Raw genomic sequence first — 19,531 nt, 5'->3', positions numbered from 1 at the left:
TGGTCTGAGCTGGGGTCCACTGGGGTCGGGCAAGGGGACAGATGTAGAAGTATTTGGGCTGCCACCTGAACCTGGTTGGGGGAGGTGGACATTTCTAACCTTTCCTGATTCTGGCCATAGGGCAGAAGTGTCTTTGCACACTCGGCTTACTGTCATGCCTGAGCTGGGTTTGTGAGAGTCGGGTTATGCAGGGCTTGATGAGACGCTAATGGTCACCTCTGGAGTGACGCTTGGCTGGAGGAAAGGCGACTGTGGCTGATCAGAGAGCTGCTGCAGGTCTGTGGTGGGTGAACAGCATCAGCATCATCGTCATTGATGTGGGGCGAGGTGGAAGACGTGCGTGTGCAGCCGTGGTGATGCTGCTTCAGGGCCCGTGTCTTTCTGGGTTGCTAACTTTGTCTCAGGGTGTGGATGTCATGAGTTTCTTGCCAGTGTCCTAACCAGTGCAATTTGAAGGCGGTTTAGAACGGATGTGGTGGCCTTGGAAGCCAGCAGCCTTTCTTTTTCTGGTTCTTGGATTGTGTTCGTTGCTCAGGGGCAGTTGGATAGCAGGTTTCCTTTATTGTGCTGGCATTGACCAGTTTCTGGACAGTGGGTGTTCTGGACACTGGGGGAGCCAAGGCTGGGCATGGACGTAGGGGCTGCACCCTGAGACAGCATTTGGCTGTCAGTGTCACCCCAAGTCAGCCTCATGGGCAGGCGAGCAGGTGGGCTACGCCGTCCAAGTGCAGATAACATTGGGTCGAGGGCCCAAGGCTTGCTTAGCACTTCCCAGGGTTCCCAGGCACACTCCATAACAGGAGGTCCTGGAGAAGTTCAGCCCGCCTTGGACTGCTGTGCTTTCAAGAAATTAATGAGCCGCCGATGATCAAGGGCTGTGGTTAATGCTCCACGTCATTGCTCCATCATCGGTGTTCTCCTGGTAGACGTTCAGAAAGGGAGACTGCGGCTTGGCACAGGACACCTTTCCCGAGTACGTGCCCTTGCACCTACCCTGGTTCCTAACCCAGGCTCCTCACTGTTTGCCTTGCTGCCCCTGTGTCTGTCTTAGATACTAAGGGAGGGTGTCCCAACAAGGGTGTGCCTCCCTCAAAGGATGCTACACGTTGGGGTCAGGTAACCTGGCTCCAGCCAGGTCCTGCTGACAGCCTGGGGGCCCCGGGCTGCCGGCTCCCTCCCAAGCCTCAGTTTCCTGGGTTGAAGCAACACCTGCAGTTGTAGTGGCCTCCCAGGTCAGATGGGCGAAACGTATGGATGCTGACCACTCCTGCCCCCGTGTGTGTGTGTGTGTGTGTGTGTGTGTGTGTGTGCGCGCGTGTGCGCGCACGCGCATACTCTACAAATGATCTGAGAAAGTGAAGCCCTTCAGAATTTAAAATATCCACTTCTTTGCCTCTATCGTCAAGGATTTTTTTGTAAAGTAAAGAATGACTAGATTAAATGGATTTCCCCAGTCTTTTTTGGCCACTTTCCTGCCTGGAAGTCCACCGCACTGTGTCGGAGGGAGCTGGGCCTTGTCATGCATCCCGCTTCTTGATCCCTCGAGCGGCCTCAGTGGGCACTACTGGTGGAGCAGGCAGTGAGCAGAGGCCAGATGGAGCTGAGGAGGGACAGGAGGTCGTGCCGGGGTTTCTGGAGACGTGTCCGGCTGGGCCTGGGGATGACTGCTGAGCCCACTGGGTTTGTGGCTGCTGCCGGCAGAGTGTGAGGAATCAGCCCCAGAGCCCGGGATATGGTGGCTCCATCTTTGCCTTCAGGTTGTGCTCAAGCTTGTGAGTACTGGGGAGTCACACAAGGGCAGTCTCGAGGGGCCAAACTCCCTCTCCATTCGAGAATGCTGTTCCCTAGGTATGTGAGGAGGGGTTCCTGGCCCTTCCATCATCCAGCTTGGCTGAGTGTGGCCCTGGCAAAGGTGTGCAAAGGCCGAGTAACGAGGGGCCACCCTGTCCGCCCCTGCCCTTTCCTGGGCCCCTCGGCTTCTTTTTGGACAGGAGTGGCAGGACACAGGCATGAGAGGCCTGAGGAATCCCTGGCCTACCTCTCTCCCCATCTGGATGTATGCCTGTGGCCTTCGTGTCCTGTTGATTAGACTGACTGACTTGGTCTCACCCTGCAGTCCCCACATCCCTATGGGGGAGGCCAGCTGAGGGCATGGTGATGATGGCTGCCAGGCGGGAGAAATGCAGCGGCGATGGGGAGGGAGGTGCCCTTGGGAAGCAGGGCAAGTGAAACCATCCAGGAAGGGCCTAGAATGTCAGCGTGAGATCTGAGAGAGCGGCTGAAGGAGGGAGGCTGGTAGGGAGGCTGGGAGGGTGGAGCAGCCAGAGGAAGTTGGGGCTAAGGAGTGCCTGAGCCGGAAGTTGGGGTTAATTTCGTCATCCAGGGAAGCCCTGAGTGAGTAGCTGTGACTCCTCTGCTTTGTGTGGGTGTAGACGGCTGCAGCCCCTTCCTGGGGGCTCCCTGTGGAAGGCTCGACCCCATGGCTGATTTCACTCTATGCATGAACATTTTCCCTTGGGGGCTTCCTCCTGTGACAGGCAGGACTGGGGGCAGGGTTGTGGTCAGGAGGCCTTGGGAGTGCTAAGACCAGTCAACCCCAGTCTTTACCTGGGATCTCTCAGAGCCTTTTCTAAAAAAATTTTTCATTATTGTTATTTTTTATTTTTATTTTTTATGCGGTACGCAGGCCTCTCACTGTTGTGGCCTCTCCTGTTGCGGAGCACAGGCTCCGGATGCACAGGCTCAGCGGCCACGGCTCACGGGCACAGCTGCTCTGCGGCATGTGGGATCTTCCCGGACCGGGGCACGAACCTGTGTCCCCTGCATCGGCAGACGGACTCTCAACCACTGCGCCACCAGGGAAGCCCTATTGTTATTTTTTATCTTTTTTTTTTTAAGAGTGAAACCATATATAGCTGAGACCACTCCTATTTATTTATATCTGTGTTGGGTCTTTGTTGCTGCACACGGGCTTTCTCTAGTTGCTTGGAGCGGGGGCTACTCTTGTTGTGGTGCGCGGGCTTCTCATTGCAGTGTCTTCTCTTGTTGCAGAGCACGGGCTCCAGGCGCGTGGGCTTCAGTAGTTGTGGCACATGGGCTCAGTAGTTGTGGCTTGAGGGCTCTAGAGCGCAGTCTCAGTAGTTGTGGCCCACGAGCTTAGTTGCTCAGTGGCACGTGGGATCTTCCTGGACCAGGGCTCAAACTCGTGTCCCCTGCATTGGCAGGCGGATTCTTAACCGCTGCACCACCAGGGAAGTCCTGTTATTTTTTATCTTTAATTGTAAAATTCACATAACATACATTTGCCATCTTAACCATTGTTAAGTGCACAGTTCAGTGGCATCAAGTATATATATTCACATTGCTGTGCAGCCATCACCACCATCCATCTCCAGAACTTGTTCATCTTCGCAAACTGAACCTCTGTCCCCGTTAAAAACTAACTGCCCGTTCCCCTCCCCCAGCCTCTGGCAACCACAATTCTGTTTTCCGTCTCTATGAATTTGATGGCTCTAGGGACCTCTTAAAAGTGGAATCGTACAGTATTTGTCCTTTTGTGACTGGCTTATTTCACTTAGCATAATGACCTCAAGGTTTGTCCATGGTGTAGTATGTGTCAGTATTTTCTTCCATTTTAGGGCTGAATAATTTTCCATCGTTTTGATCTACCACTTTTTGCTTATCCATCCGTCAGTGGACATTTGGGTTGTTTCCACCTCTTGGCTGCTGTGAATGATGCTGCTGTGAACATAGGTGAACAGTTATCTGAGTCCCAGCTTGTAGTTCCTTTGGATATACACCCGGAAGTGGGATTGCTGGATCATGTGGATCATATTCTATGTTTAACTTCTTTTTTTCTTTTTTTTTAAATAAATTTATTTATTTACTTATTTATTTTTGGCTGCTTTGGGTCTTCGTTGCTGTGTGCAGGCTTTCTCTAGTTGCGGCCAGCTGGGGCTACTGTTCGTTGCAGTGCGTGGGCTTCTCATTGCAGTGGCTTCTCTTGTTGCGGAGCACGGGCTCTAGGTGCACGGGCTGCAGTAGTTGTGGTGCCAGGGCTCAGTAGTTGTGGTGCATGGGCTTAGTTGCTCCGTGGCATGTGGGATCTTCCCAGACCAGGGCTCGAACCCATGTCCCCTGCATTGGCAGGCGGATTCTGAACCACTGCGCCACCAGGGAAGTCCTATGTTTAACTTCTTGAGGAACTTCCATACTGTTTTCCATAGCGGCTACACCATTTTGCATTCCCACCAACAGTGCACAAGGGTTTCAGTTTCTTGACATCCTCACCAACACTTGTTATTTTCTCCTTTTTTTTTTTTTTTTTGATACGCGGGCCTCTCACTGTTGTGGCCTCTCCTGTTGCGGAGCACAGGCTCCGGACACGCAGGCTCAGCGGCCATGGCTCACGGGCCCAGCCGCTCTGCGGCATGTGGGATCTTCCCGGACCGGGGCACGAACCTGCGTCCCCTGCATCGGCAGGCGGACTCTCAACCACTGCGCCACCAGGGAAGCCCTATTTTCTCCTTTTTTGATAGTAACCATCCTGACGGGTGAGAGGTGATCTTGGAGCCTTTAAAATGTACTAAGATGCTTGTGACTCTCTGGTGAGAGTTAAGGTCTGAAGGGCCTCTGGCACTTGTTGGACCATTGATAGGCTCAGGAGTTCCCTGTGAAGGTGACAGAGAACCTGACCCCAGCAGAACGGAGGCATGTTGGTACCGACACTTGAGGTGGGCTTGGGCTGGCTTCAGGTCCTGCCTGAGGGAAGATTTTGAGAGGGTCACCCCTGGGAGCAGATGACAGGAAGGGCAGGGAGAGCAGGTGTGGCCCCACCCTGAATGAGAAGCTGTGGTCAAGTGGAGATGACAGTGACAAGGGGAGGATAACAGTAATGAGTTGAGATAGCAGTGACGGTGTAGGAGCCTGGGCCCAGTCAGGACCCGGGTCTCTAAGTTGGGAGAGTTAGTACGTACCTTGGGTGGTCTGGAGAACCTGTGGGGGGGGCAAGCAGTGGGGGCTGAGGGCCAGGGAAGGGTGGGAGTGTGTGTGACATGGGGTCAGCTCAGGTAGCTCAGCTCTCTGCCACCCTCACCACTTCCTGCCCTTCCAAAGGCAAGACTTCTGTGCTCCCCACTCCCCCTAAAACCAAAGAGAGGCCCTGAGGTCATGTGACAGGGAGGGTCTGGGCTCCTCCCTGCGGGCACCTGAGGCTGCTAGGCCCTACCCTAGTCATGAGCTCCGATGTGGCAGAATCTACTCGACTTTTGTGAGTTCAGCAGTTTGTGTCCCATGTTGAATCACAAGGGGACTGTTTCGGAAATGGGCTTTCTTCCAGGTGGGAAGCGGCTTGGAGACCCCAAAGGTCAGGCACTGCCCTTTGTGGGGCACTGGGCAGGTACAGGCTGAGCTTCAGCCTTCAAGACCTCCAGTACCGTTGACCCCGCTCCTGCCCTTGACCTGGCCTCAGGGCCTGAGGGGGAGGAGGAGCAGTGTTTTTTTCTGGACCCAGTGGGCAGATGCAGCCCGCTTGCCCTCGGGGGGGGACTTCAGCAGGTGGGCTCCCTGTGCAGTCCTGCTTCTGCCTCCAGTTCTCTTGCATGGTGTGTGTGCGTGCGTGTGCGCGCACAACGTGCACCCTGGCCCCCATGCTTTTGGTTCCCTCCATCCAGGGGAGGCTGATCTGAGAGGGCCCGAGGACCCTGGTTGGGGTGACCACCCTGTTATGCTGCCCTGGGGTCAGGGTGACCTTGCCTTCTCTTACTACCCTGAAGAGAGTAAGTGGGCCGGGAGGTTCCTTTTTCCTTTTAAAGTTTTATTTATTTATGTGTTTATGTATTTATGTATTTATTTAGGCTGCACCAGGTCTTAGTTGCAGCATGTTTTAGTTGCGGCATGCAGGATCTTTTTTTTTTTTTTGGCTGTGTTAGGTCATCGTTACTGTGCACGGGCTTTCTCCAGTTGTGGTGAGCGGGGGCTACTCTTCGTTGAGGTGCGCAGGCTTCTCATTATGGTGGCTTCTCTTGTTGCGGAACACGGGCTCTAGGCGTGCAGGCTTCAGTAGTTGTGGCACCCGGGCTCAGTAGTTGTGGCTCGTGGGGCTCTAGAGTGAAGGCTCAGTAGTTGTGGCGCATGGGCTTAGTTGCTCCGTGGCATGTGGGATCTTCCCGGACCAGGGCTCAAACCCGTGTCTCCTGCATTGGCAGGCAGATTCTTAACCACTGCGCCACCAGGGAAGCCCATGCAGGATCTTTTTTGTTTTTAGTTGTGGCATGTGGGCTTCTTAGTTGCGGCACGTGGGATCTAGTTCCCTGACCAGGGATGGAACCTGAGTCCCCTGCATTGGGAGTGCAGTCTTTTTGGGGAAATTCAGCTTCCTGCTGTGGACCTTGTGGTTCTCCCCACATCTGGAGGGAGTGATTTAACGGTCCCGGTGCAACATTTCCAACAAGGGGAAAACCCACTGAATTGAGTCAGGACAGCCTAGCTCACAGGGGCTAGAGTGGGGGCAAGCTCAGCTTGGCCTCGCCCTTGATGGTGGGTCCCTCCCTGCCACATTTTCAAGGTCCTGACAGTGAGCCAGTGCCACATCGCCCTTCTGACTGCTCCCTTTACCTGTGGGATTAGTGGTGGAACTGATGGGCCCTCTTTTTGGCCCTGAAGAATCTGAGGTCTCTTGGGCCCAGTGTTGCTGCTGTAGCTGTTGGCCCCCAAGACCAAGGCCTCGGTAGTTTGCCACCATGTTAGGTGAACAGAATCGGATAAGGATGCTGATGAAGTGCACTGTTATGGCATGTTCCTTTTTTCAGTGTCAGCCTTAGAATCTAAAATGAGGGCCAAATCTGGCCCCCACCTGTGTTTGTAAATAAAGTTTTATTGGGACGCAGTGGTGTTGTCTATGGCTGCTTTTGCACTGCAGCAGTGGCAGAGTTTTTGCAACAGGGACTATCTGGCCCTCAAAGCCTGAGACATTAACTCTCTGGCTCTTTACAGAAGAAGCCTGCAGTTGTTGGTCTGGAGTGTTGGGATGGGTGTGTTTAGCAGACTGTTGCTGTCCTGGGGGAAAGCTCAGGCCTGGGACCCCTGGTCCCTGGGCTGTTGCCTGCAGCCCTGTGAGCCCTGGCAGACAGCTTGCCATGGCATCTCAGGGCTAGACGGATGCTTCAGAGGGTCCTTTTTGTCCAGCCTCTTCATTTCATGGATGGGATGTCTAGAGAATGGTGGTTGGCCCACGGTCACATCAGCATAGATAAATCGAGCCTCAAACCCAAGGGTGTCCACTCTGGGACTGCCTGCCCTCCCAATTTCATGGAGACTCCGAGTGCTTCCTGCCCCTCTTGTGAGTCACTGGGTTTCCTGGGAACAGCTTTTCTCAGGCACAGTGACAGGCTTGGCACAGCTTCCAGTGGGCCTGGCCTTTTTATTTGTGACCTTCTGGTGAACTCTGGAAACATAACTGTGCAGCCTGGGTGGGAAGGGCTGTGTGCGTGTCCCTGGCCGAGCTGGGAGGGTGGGCGTCTGCCTCTGATTCGAGTCAGGCTCTGGCTGAAGTCCTCCTCGTCCCTCAGCCTCGGCTCCATGGGTGTACAGTGGGGCTGGTGTCACCTTCCGAGGGGAGATTGTGCCCAGTAAGGGGTCAGTTCCCACAGTGTTTTCGAATGTGTTTCATGACATGAGGAACAGTCAGATGACAGTGGTTTCAGATGGGTCCCTTGTGTGGAGACGACGGACAGCAGGCCTCTCCTGCTCCCCAGGAGTGAGCTGTCCTCAGGCGGGGCCCGGGGGTTGGCGTTCGGGGAACCTTTGGAGCGTTCTCAGCTCTGGACGAGTGCTACCTGTAGTTAGATTCTGACAAGTGCCATCTGTAGATGATTCTGAGTTGGACACTAGAGAAGGCCTTCTTGGGCAGGCCTCTGCCAAGGGGCCGCAGCTTCTGGGTTCTGTTCGCAGAAATGGCATGATTTTGCTGTTATCTGATGTCATTTCTCCCTTTGTAGAATCAGATGGGACTGTTGAGCTGTGGCAGGGTGGGCAGGGGGACGGTGCAGGGGGAAGTTCGAGGCAAGGGGGAGGTCCACAGGGGGATCATACTGGGGACATCCCAGGGTGGAGAGACTGCTGGGAGATGTCTGGGGCAGGGACAGGCCACAGCTAGAAGAATGTGTTCCTTCCTCCTCTGGTTGTACTATTTTTGGTATTGGATGCTCACAGATGTCTGCTGGTTCCAGCAAAGTATGCTCAGCTCACAGTGGATCTGGCTAGTGGGATGAGGACAACCAGCCCTAGTCGCCTATGTCCAGCTTGTCTCCAGCCTGCCCTGGGGAGCGCACCAGGCCCATGCTTGCTCCCTTACCTGTGCACAGCGTCCCACTAGTCGAGAGCCTTGTTTGTAGAGCCACATGACATGGTGATCCATGCCAGCTTGCCCTGACAGGAAGCGGAGCTGTGTTAAGAAGGATTCTGAGGTGGTGTTTGGCCTGGAGTGTAGGATTAATGGTATGTGGCCCCTGGCCCTCCCTGGTCTTAGCCCTGCCATCTAGCATCTCTGTGGGGAGGGTCCCTTCTTGTTATTGAGCAGGTGAGGTTAGTGACCCCCCCAGGTGAGCCTGGGCTGTGAGAGTGGGGCCAGCGAATGGGGCCTGCCAGTGCCTGGGTATGCGGGGCTTGGCTCACAGGCTGTCAGTGGAAGGTGGACTGATGCCATGCTACAAATGCACAAAGCTTTGGACCTCTTTTTCCCCAGGGGTTGAAGGTGACTCTCCAGGGTCTGTGCCCCAGAGCCGTGGCTCTGATTGCACTTTGTCCTGGGTCTTCACACAGCTCCTGCCACCTGCCTCTCTTCCTCCTGGTTTTGGTCTCTCATGTAAGAATTCACTGAGGCCTGGATGCTTTCGTGTGACAGGAATTGCCAAGTGAGTGATCTGCTGGGCACAGTTCAGCTTTGGTGAGTGGCTGGTCTGAGCAGACGTGGCTTCTGCCTCCGTGCCCTCTTCTTGGAGCTCCTGGTGCTGTTCCCGGGGCTCAGCCATTCAAGAGCGAGCACACAGAGTGGGTGTCCCCCTGCTGTTGCTTAGCTCAGGGGGCGGGCGAACTTGGAGGTGTTGAAGCAGGTCACTGGAGGACGCAGGGCCCAGGCCTGGGACAGTGAAGCAGGATACCTCGAATTGGCTGAGCTGGGGCTGGTTTTGAGCCAGCCTGCAGACCTGGGGAGGCTGCCCACTGCTCCGTGTTCATATGGGCACCCAGCAGGCCTAGGTACAGAGGTTCCGGATGTCTGAGCTCTGTACCTCAGACAGCTGAGGGCCGGGGTAGGGAGGCAGGCCGTATTGTTTCTAAACTCTCACTGGTATTGACCATGCATGGGCTGGGTGGCTGCAGAGCGCAGCGCAGGACACGGGTTGGGGAGAGGGGACTGGCTGGACAGTGGCACCACTCTCTGGACCTCATTTTACCCCCCCGCGGGATGGGGGTCATGTTGTGGGGTCTGTGCCTTCCTTCCATGCTGCAGCCCTAGCTGTCTAGCAGAAGAGTCAAGGCCTGAGGTGTCTCTGAAAGGTAGGCATTTGCTCCTCTGTTGGAGCCATAGGCCAGGAATCTCCTGGGTGCAGGCATCATAGACCTCAGGCTAGCTGGCTCCTCTGCTGCTCAAGGTTACAGGGTCTTTGCGGGCCCTCAGAGCCTGTCGACTGGACAGGTTGGTGGCCGGACTCGGTGGTGGCTGTACAGGGCTTAGCAGAGTGGGCATGTTCCATTGTAAATAGCATTTCCCGTGACAGCCCTTAGAGCACATTAGAGATGGTGAGCGGGGACACAGTTCATGCACACACGCTGCCGGGCCTTAGGCAGGATGCAGGCTGGGGAGCTCTGTTTGTTTAAAGTTGGGTCTTGTGTTCTTTGTTGTTACTTATTAAGCCATTGATTAACCTTGTGGGTGGTACCAAGCTGGCCTTAGGCCTGGCAGGTGGGGTCTGAGCTCTGCAAGCTGGCCAATTCTGGACGGAAGAGCATTGTTGCTTTGAAAACCGGGTGCTGGGATTGAGGATTCTGGAGCCTGTAGTTGCTTCCCCTTCTGGCCCAGTCATAGATGAACGTGACTGAAATCAGATGTGCACAGCAGTTTCACATAGGCGTCCAGGAGGAATCCTGAAGTCTGCGGAAAATTTAGGGGAAATTTAGAACAGTGATCCCCACGTCATCATTTTCACTCAGGATGTGCATTGAGATTTTGGTAACTCAGAGAGTCACAGGACTGCATTTGAAAAACAGAACAGGAGTGGCGTCAGTCAGCCCACGCGGGCAGATCCCTCAACAGGGTGGCTGGCCTCCTGCCTCTCTTCAGTCCCCTGCACCGCCCCAGCCTGTCTGCATGGTGGCCAAACACCCGTTGCCCAGGGCCTGAAATGAAATAGTGTGTGTGTGTCCTCTGCACACTGCAGCTACCTGGTGAGTCCTCCCCAGGCTCTGAGGCCCAAGCGAGGCCCTGGCCACAGGGAGTAAGCAAGTGGGATGCTACATGTGGGGTCCTGGTCAGCCCCAGGCATCTGGCCCAGAGCACCTGTCCTTAGGTGGACAGGCCGGGCTGCAGCCAGGCCCCAGGTGTGACATCCCAGTTTTGGAGTGCCTGGCCCTGTGCCGAGCGTTGTGGGTCCTGAGTGAAGAGCGACAGTCCCGGCCCTGTGCCGAGCGTTGTGGGTCCTGAGTGAAGAGCGACAGTCCCGTGGGCTCTAATTCCACCTACAGGTCAGGAGGGCTTGCTGGAGACGGAACATTTGCTGGAACTTGTTGGAAAAGTGGAATTCCTGGGGCCAGAGCCGGTGGTGGGGAAGAGCCTACACCCCAGGAGGCCCGGGAGGCTGTGCTGAGGAAGAAGCCCGGCCCTCTCCCAAGAGTGCCGAGATCAGACAAACAGGTCAGAGTGCTGAGGAGGGTGGCCAGCACACGGCACCGCAGGGCACAAGCTTCAGGAAACAGCGTGTGTGCCTGTGCCTCAAACACTTTTCCTCTAGGTCTCTATGGGCCTCTCCCTCCCCCACCTTTGTAGTCTCTGCTCAGAGGGCTCCTCCGTGTGTCCCCGGCACTCAGCGTGTCCCCTGAGGTGTGAGTGCTCCTGTCCCAGCGTCTGGAGCCACATCGGCACTCTGTAGCAGCAGGGTGAACCATACCATATGAACATGTGGTGGGACCGTGTCCAGGAGGGGTGCAGGCCCCATGTGATTGCCTTGTCCAGCTCACTCTGCCCAGTCTGTTCTGTCACTCCAAGGGCCAGCATCCTGCTCCAGATTCAGGATGCCGTCAGCTCAGCTCCCTCAGCAGACCCCTGCCCTGGAGGCCGTGACTGTTCTCAGTGGGGGGACTCTCCTCAGTCACATGTGTCTGATTCTCTCCCTTCCTCATTCTCCAGCTCTGCCAGATTCCTTTTCCAAATATAAAAGCTCTGCCACCTCCTTCTCACCAGCTTTATCCCAGTTCTCACCCCAGGGTGGTGGTATTCCCTCCCAGAGCACCATGAAATCCCCTCTGGAGTTGCTTGGGGCAGCAGCGCAGGCCCCAGGGTGGACAGTGCCGCCAGAGGGCCAGCGGTTCACAACACCTCCTCTGCGGCGGGTCTGGGCCTGGTGTGTTATGCTAATTTTAACGTTTTTCTTTTTGAGCGGTTCCCTTTTTACCAAGTAAAACCAGCTTAAAATGCCACTTTATAAAGCAGGTGACAGGGGTGACTCTGGTGGGGGCCGGGGAGTCCTACTGGGTGGCCCATGCCATGGGGGTTGGGCCCCAGCTCTGCCCAGGAACCCTTGGTGAGATTCTGGCCTCATCCTGGGCAGTGTCCTCCCACTCCCAGGGCTTTCCAAGCCTCCACAGCCTGCCTGGGTTGGGGGCACCCCAGATGGCAGCATTGGGGCATTTGCTTGGAGCCCCGTATTGTTACCAGTGACCAGGCTCCTTCCTGGGCATTGGCAAACCTTGCTAGGCTGCTGAATGCTTTCCTCAGGTAGGGGCTTTTGGATTCTGCATTTATGGGCCCAGAACTTCTTCCCTAAGTTGGCTCAGAGGCAAAAAGAAAGAGGAAGGTCATTGAGTTTCCTCGCAGAACCCTGACCACGCTGCACGCGCACGTTCCTGCTTCTCTGTCCTGGAGATCTGGCATGCGGCCGCTGGTGTCGCTGCTGTTTGTCTTCCTTCATGGATAGGGTTTGGGAATCCCAAAAAGCCGCTGTTTGGGGTCCTGGAATGTCCTTGGTGGGGATATTTGACCTTTTGACTCTAAAGGTTTCCTCCTAATTTGGCTGGTTGGAGGGTTTTCTGTGGTGGTGTGGTTCCCATTTGCAGAACTGACAAAGGCCAGCTCACCCTGGGTTCTGGCTGCCCCAGCAGTCTACAGCACCGCTGTCGCCAGTGCCTCCACCTGAAGCAGTTGGTGCAGGCCTGCACCCCTCCCTCCCTAGGGGTCTGTGCCCCTTTCCACCCTCACCTGGGATGCCCTCTGTCCCCTCCTGACTCACTCCTGTCACACCCACGACTCACGGAAAGCACTCTGTCAGCATAGATAGCTCTGTGGTCATGGCTCCCGGAAGCCTCCCTGCACCCACAGACACGGGGCCTGCCGTGTGTTCTTGTGCCGTCACCCCAGGGTCGCCGTGTCTCTTCTCTGGGTCCACTGCTTTCCTGGAGCCCTCATTCATCTCTGGCTGGGAGTGTGGGTCCTTAACGGGATATCCAGCCACAGTGATAGGGGCCACTCCTGTCCTACAGAGCTCTGGGACATTTGGTGGCCTAACGTGGAGTTTCTGCCACCTGTTACAAACCCCTCATTTGTAACAGCTGGGTGGTGTTGCCACTCACTGCTGCTGGGGGCCACCTGTGGGCGGCGATGTGCGATTCACAGGGCTCCCGGGGACCCCGCTGCCCAGGCCCCAGCATTCTCTCCTTGACAGCCAAAGGCCTTTCTTTGAAAGTCTCCTCGGGAATTCCCTGGCAGTCCAGTGGTTAGGACTCCTCGCTCTCACTGCCTAGGATCCGGGTTTGATCCCTGGTCGGGGAAATAAGATCCCACAAGCTGTGCAGCACGGCCAAAAAGAGAAAAGGTCTCCTTTTTAGTGTCTGTGCTCTTGCTGCCTCCCCTCCTTCCTGCCCACCAAGAAGCACACTCCTGGAGTCCAGAATGCTCCCCAAGGACGGAGTGTGCATGAGAGGGCCTGGCACACACCAGGCCTTTGCTGTGAGCCTGTGAATTTGATTGGGCCTTCTCTTTCTGAATCAGTGGTTTCTGACTTTGTTTTGCTCTTACATGGTGCAGCCAGCTCTTAGGCACCAGCCAGGTGTGTCAGACAGACCAGTGGGAAGTGCCTCACTCCCACAGAGCACACCCTGCTGAATGCTGAGGCCCTTCAGGTCCTGCCCCGTGACTCCAGTGCAGCCTCATCTGCTCCCGTGAGCAACTGGCACCTGGCTCAAGATACTTGGCCAGCCCGACCACAGACTCGAGGGAGGGCCAGGATCTGCTGTCCTGTGGGTTGTGCCTTCTTCCCCACTACCCCCAGCAGCTGACCTTTCGTGCCACCTCTGCGAGCGTGTCCCAGGATGTTTCCCACTTCTTTTTGCATACCAGATTGTCTTATTCTTCCTAATTTTGTGGTAGTGCTGGGCAAAAATGGTATCTCTCATTTGTGTTTTCTTGGTGGCATCTCATATATTTTAGCCACTTGTACTGTCTTCTCAGTCTGTGCCACTCGTCGCCTTTTCCTCTTGGTGTGTGTGTGTCTTTGAATGGGGTTCACTCCCGCGCCAGTTAACCCCCTCAGCTCTCTCACTGGGTGCCACCTGAATGCTGTCTGCTCTCCAGAACGGCATTGCGGCATGGTCATTTCTTCTCCCAGGTGTGACCCACCACACACTTTTTTAAAAAAAATAAATTTATTCATTTATTTATTTATTTTTGGTTTTGTTGGGTCTTCATTGCTGCGCGTGGGCTTTCTCTAGTTGCGAGCGGGGGCTACTCTTCATGGCCGTGCGTGGGCTTCTCACTGCGGTGGCTTCTCTTGTTGCGGAGCATGGGCTCTAGGTGTGTGGGCTTCAGTAGTTGTGGCACACGGGCTCAGTATTTGTGGCTCGCGGGCTTAGTTGCTCCGTGGCATGTGGGATCTTCCCAGACCAGGGCTCAAACCCATGTCCCCTGCATTGGCAGGTGGATTCTTGACCAGTACACCACCAGGGAAGTCCGTGACCCACCACACTCTTGACCGAACAAGATCGCCTCGGTTTTGGCTTGGCTGTCCCTGTGAGTGACACTTACTCATGGGCTCTTCTCTGGCAAGTCGGCTGTGTAAAGTTGGCAACCAGCTGGCCATTTGTCACTTGCTTGAGTGTGATGGTGGACCCAGCTGGCCAATGACTTTGAAGCACTTAGACTGTGTTGTTAGACTATTTTCCAGGGTCTTGGGTTTGCTTCCATTTACCTCAGTGACATATTAGTGGAAAAAACGTGCTCGTGGATTGGAAAATACTAGTCTGTATAGCCCCTGTTGGTTCCCAAAGTTATTCCATATATGTATAGCGTTTGAGCCCACGCCAACTTCAGGAAGCAGCGGTGGTCAGTTAGGGCCACTGTGCCAGGCCATGGGAGGCACTGCTTGTCCCTGGGTCAGAGTGAGGGCTCACTGAGAGGTCTGGGCCCCTGTGCCATGCTGGCCTTGGCTGGGATGAGGATGTGCCATCCATCAGCCCCAACACACAGCTGCTTCCCTGAAGGAAGCCATAATTCCCCCATCATCTCTCCATCCTGCAAGGGTGGTTCCTATTTCTGCCTTTGACAGAGTCAATTCCTTGAGGAGGGATCTGCTGACAGGTCCTGCTTGGAGAAAACTGGATTTGACCTGCAGGATTTCAAATGTCATGACCAGAGGGTTGACGGGGCTGCTGTTAAAGGACTCCATGACAGACGTCTGCGTGGTGAGTGCTTGGTGAGCACCATCTAAGGGGTTCAATCAAATGCTGAACGTGCACTGGGGTCCTTACGGAGATACCCACCACGTACATGGCAGATGTGGAAACATGAGTGTGGCTAGTAATCATGTTTTACTTAAATGAGCTTATTATTATTACTTTTATTATTATTGACTTGTTATCACCTTGTTGAATATTATTTGAGATCATCAATACAGTTTTGGGAAAGGTTCCCTGGCTCTGATGGTTCCCTTGGTTTGGGGGGTGGGGTGCTCCCTTTGTCTGGGTCTGGCCTGTCAGCCGTCCCTGGTGGGGACGAAAAAGGCAAGAACAAGGTCATTCCCATTTCTCAGATGAGAAAACTGACCACACAGCTGGTTAGAGGGTGGTTTCCCTCACTCTGGAGGTCCTCGGAGGTCTCTTGGCCTTGCCTTCTTCCTTGCGTCAGGGTTGTTGTTTGTTTTGTTTTGTTTTAAAGAGTGTTGCAATACTTTATTTTCCAGCGTTCAAAAACTGAGAGGCAGGAAGGAGCCGGAGGTCACGTGCGTGGCAGAGCCGGTTTGTGCTGTTCTGTACGTTGTTTCAGCACAGCCCCGTGTGGCCAAGCCAGAGAGATTAAGTGTCTTACTTAGGTCACACAGCTCTTAAGTGGCAGATCCTGAAGTGGAAGCAAATCCTCTGATCGTAGTTCTGGGTCCTGAGACAGAAGTTTTGCTTTTGAGTCCCAGCAGCTGCTGAAAACCCCAGTGTATCATTCCTGTTCTTAAGCCTTTGGTTCCCTGTCTCTGCTGGAACCGGTTGACTGATGTGGAAGCCTGGCAGGTGCACTGCTCCGATCTCCTATAAGGAAAGGACAGGACACCTCCAGGTGCTGCCTCAGGTTTCAAGCAGTGCCCAGCCCTTCCCCCCCAGCTATGGGTTGGGTTTGAATGGCTTGGAGTGGTGTGGAGGAGGGGACCCTGGACCTTGGAGCGGGTTAGAACCTTTTGGCTTATCGTCCCTGCATAAGGCTGTGAGTTTCATGTGATGTTCTCCTTAACCCAGCCCCCGGGGCAGCGTGGTGGTGATGGGAGGCTGGACCAGCCGAGGGCCCCCAAGTTCACCTGACCTCTCATCCTGGTTGATTCTGTGTTCCTAGCCTAGAAGTCCAGAAAGCGTTTGGACTGTACTGTGCAGTCTCACTGCCGATGCACGCGACTGTCAGTGCCAGCGAGACACTTCCGTCTTCCTTTCCTAAATAGACCTTCTGGTCCTCCTTCCGCTGAGGCAGCTGGCCTGGAGTCCTGCCAGGTTCTCCTTCTGTGATGGTGCAGATTGTAAGCTGCTCCCGAAATCTAATTTCAGGCCTGAGATAAAATGGTTTTGTTGACCTGAGGTTGTTGAGTAGGAAGGCAGGAGACTTGAGTTTTTCCTTCTAGGGGTTTCGTGTTGCTGGAGTGATGTTTGCTCGCTTAGAAGACTCGGTATTCCGGCCACGGTGAGAGTCCACTGTGCTCCTCCTGTCGCTGAGGCTGGCCTCACTGCGTCTCCTACACAGACTACCCTTCTAGAAACTTTAAAAAAAGTTGTTTCTTGCACCTGACCTGGTTTTATTTATTTTCGAGCTCAGGAAGACGTGTTCTGTCACTCACAGGTGTGGCACGTGGCTGGGTCTCCTCAGGTTTGGCCTGTTGAGCAGCCGAGTGGTGGAGGCAGCACTTTCCTGGGTCACCCCTCGGGAGACTCTGCTGCTTCCCGAGCCTGGAGGTTGCTCTGGCTCCGTGGTCTCCGAGACTACAGAATGCTCACTGCAGGAGGCTCCTGCCTCTTTTGGAATCTCAGCCAGTGTCCGCGCTTGAGGTCCTCCTGTGTGAGGCAGGGGCTGCACGACCCCTGGGCTCACGCATGGCTCTCCTTTGCTCCAGCGTGCCACATGGCACACACTCAGGCACGGCCGTCGCAGCTCGAGGTTGTCAAGATCTGAAGTTTGGCTTGGTGGTGCCTAAAGGCACCTGTGTGGGGACCTGGCCGGTCTGGGTTGAGTCCTCCTTCCCTCGTCGTGGGGCTCAGGCATGGCCTGAGCCTCCGTTTCTCCCTCTGTGAGGAGGGAGCAGTTGCCCCTTCCCTGGAGGTTGTGAGGGACTGAGTGGAGTGTCAGATGAAGGGCCACGTGAAGGGGTGTCCTCTGCTCATCGCTGTCACGCTGGGGAGAGGATGCACTCGGCCACACCTCCACGCCTGTCCAAACCCTGGTCATCGTCTTTTGGGGTGTACAAATCCCCGCCGTCAGGGCAGGGAGCAGGTGTGCCAAGGAGAGGCCCCTTCTGGAGAGTGCAGGGGCCTCTGCTCGGCCCTCCTCCCTGAGCCCTGTCACCCCAGGCTCAGGTCAGAAGGTCAGCAGAGGCACTGGCCTCTGCCAGATCTTTCCCTCAGCCCAGGCTGAGGTACTTGGGGTCAGCCTGCCCATCCCCTACCCTAGTGCAGACTCCCCGGAAGTGGCTGTGCAGGGGACCTGGCTTCTACCGGCCCTGCCTAGCGCTGGGGGCCCCTCTTCCCTCCCCATCACTCTACTCTGCCCGGCTCAGCATCCTTAAGACTGATCTCTCTGTTTGGACCCCCCCCCCCACTTTCCTCCCTCAGCTGCAGTGGGGAGCTAATGGGGACACGAGTGAGGAGGAATGGCAGAGGCCAGCAGCTCCCATCTGGGGTCTCCTGCTACTCCTTACTGGCTCCTGTTCTGTGCCCCAGCTGCCCAGAGCAGTGGTTGACATGCGCGTGGGACCAAGCAACGCCCCTTTGGGTGCTCAGGCCCTCTCTCCCTGCTCCGTTTCCCTGGTCTGGCCTCCCTTGAGGTCTGTCACCTCCCATCCTTCTGGTCTTGGCTCAGCGCCCCCTCTCATCCCATCAGAACAGCCTCTCCCAGTGTCACTCTATTGTCCACTCTTAAACTGTGCCAAGGGACCCTGAGTGGACAGGGCAGCGTCTGTCTTACTGGCTGCTGGGTCCCCGCCTCCCGCCTCCATCCTTCCAGCTTGCTGTAGTGCTTTTGCTGCCTTCTCCAGCTATTAAGTCCTAGGCGAGATGGTTCTGAGATTACACCTGCCAAAGGTGCCAGGTGTCCAGGTGTTGCCAGCTCAGGAAGTGGAGGGAGAGGATTCCAGTCTGGCATGGGCAGAGCCGATGCAGCTCTGAAGGCAAAGAAGATGCTGGGAGATGCAGTTACCTGGTCTGGCGCCCAGAATGGGGCAGATGAGTGTGGGGTGGTGGGAGGGGTCGAGCTGAGCAGAGGTAGGGAGTTGGAAATTTTCGTCTGTGGTCTTTAGTGCCAGGCGGCAGAGAGGAGGGACCTGGGGAGTAGAAAGACCTGGGGGGATTTCAGGGAGGGTCTTTGGTCTTTGGGGATCCTCATGCCCTGGGATAGATTTCTAGTATTGATTTTTGTTTCTGATTACCTGCCTGGTGAGAGAGACCTTACTGTGCCCTTGTAGGACAGGTCACCTCTTAGGGGCCTCTGGGACTGTCCCCTCTGGAGGGCACCTGTGTGCTGGGACCAGAGCAGACAACACTGGGAAAAGTGATCAGTGACCCAGCAGGCCTTTCCCAGGCTGCAGGGTAAAGGACGGTGTTTCCCAGGGACCAGGTGGCTGGTGGGCCCTCTCCCTTTGTCTGTGGGGCTGTCTAGGTATGGACGTCCTGCCTGCCCTACCCGTTGGGTCACCTGGGTAGGTTAGAGAGGGAAAAATATGCCATGTTCTTGTCATTTCATCCTCCTGAGTGGGGCGTCTCGCTCCCATTTAATGGTCTCTGTTTTTTGCCCAAGGTGAAGCCCCAGACCCTGCGTTCAGTGGAGCCCAGCCCTTTCTGCCCTGGCTAGCAGCCTCAGAGGGGACAGAGGTGTCATTATGCTGCCTAGAGCCCAGGCAAGCTCTGCAGTGCTGCAGTACAGAGAGGGTGTTTTTTGGTAGGTGCTGGGTAGAGCTTCCCAGCAGGGCCTGGTGGGCAGCTCTGGTGACAGCGGCCCCTTCTCACCACCCTGGGGTCTGAGCTGCCTGTGACGGTCTCCTTCTTTCCTTTTTAGGTTCTCATACAAATCCCTGGGCTTGTAGAAATGGTTTGTCTTTGGTACATCCCTCGCTTTCCTTCTTAGTTACCCTCCTGGTCTGGTCTTGGTGCAGAAGACGAAGGCAGCCTGCCCTCGCCTCTGCTTGTCCAAGTGGCTCTAGAAACCGCACCAGATCAGGAGCAGCAGTTTGGCCCAGCCTGCTCTGTGAGGTGTTCAGAGCTGCCCTTTTCATTTTGGGGGTGGGAGGGGGTCTTAGGAGGAATTGCTGGGTGTGGGGGGAACATGTACTTATTCTAGCCTTTCCTGGTGTCGTCTCAGCCCAGCTGATGGAGGTCCGACTGAGGCCAGCACACAGGCTCTTCCTGCCAGGGGGTTTGGGGAGATGGGGCAGGAGGGACAGCCACTCCAGGGAGTAGGCAGCCTGACGCTGCAGAAGGGCAACCTGAGTGAGAAGGCGAGGCTAAGGGGCCTGCAGAAGGGGCCTGCTCAGGGGGAGGTACTCCAGACAGGCGGGGAGGGGGGGGTCATTCATTTCCAAATGTCCTCTCA

The 19,531-nt window shown here is 55.5% G+C and overlaps 1 protein-coding gene across 2 annotated transcripts in view; it reads left to right on the top strand.

The window, feature by feature from the left end:
* The window catches only part of ELL (elongation factor for RNA polymerase II), a 79,239-nt gene that overhangs the window by 6,688 nt on the left and 53,020 nt on the right, over positions 1 to 19,531 (top strand). Inside the window, exon 2 of one of the 2 annotated variants that reach the window (XM_027084734.1) lies at positions 14,811 to 14,946. The exons of the other annotated variant lie outside the window; for it this stretch is intronic. Within the exon in view, the coding sequence (XP_026940535.1) occupies positions 14,890 to 14,946 (57 nt within the window). The 5' untranslated portion in view covers positions 14,811 to 14,889. The remainder of the gene's footprint in view (positions 1 to 14,810; positions 14,947 to 19,531) is intronic. 2 annotated transcript variants of the gene reach the window in all.

The sequence above is a fragment of the Aethalodelphis obliquidens genome, unplaced genomic scaffold, assembly GCF_003676395.1.
Source record: "Aethalodelphis obliquidens isolate GAN/ISIS:26980383/991018 unplaced genomic scaffold, ASM367639v1 scaffold53, whole genome shotgun sequence".
Taxonomy (NCBI): Eukaryota; Metazoa; Chordata; class Mammalia; order Artiodactyla; family Delphinidae; genus Aethalodelphis; species Aethalodelphis obliquidens.
Note: the sequence above shows the minus strand (reverse complement) of the source record. Positions and strands in the feature narration are given on the sequence as shown.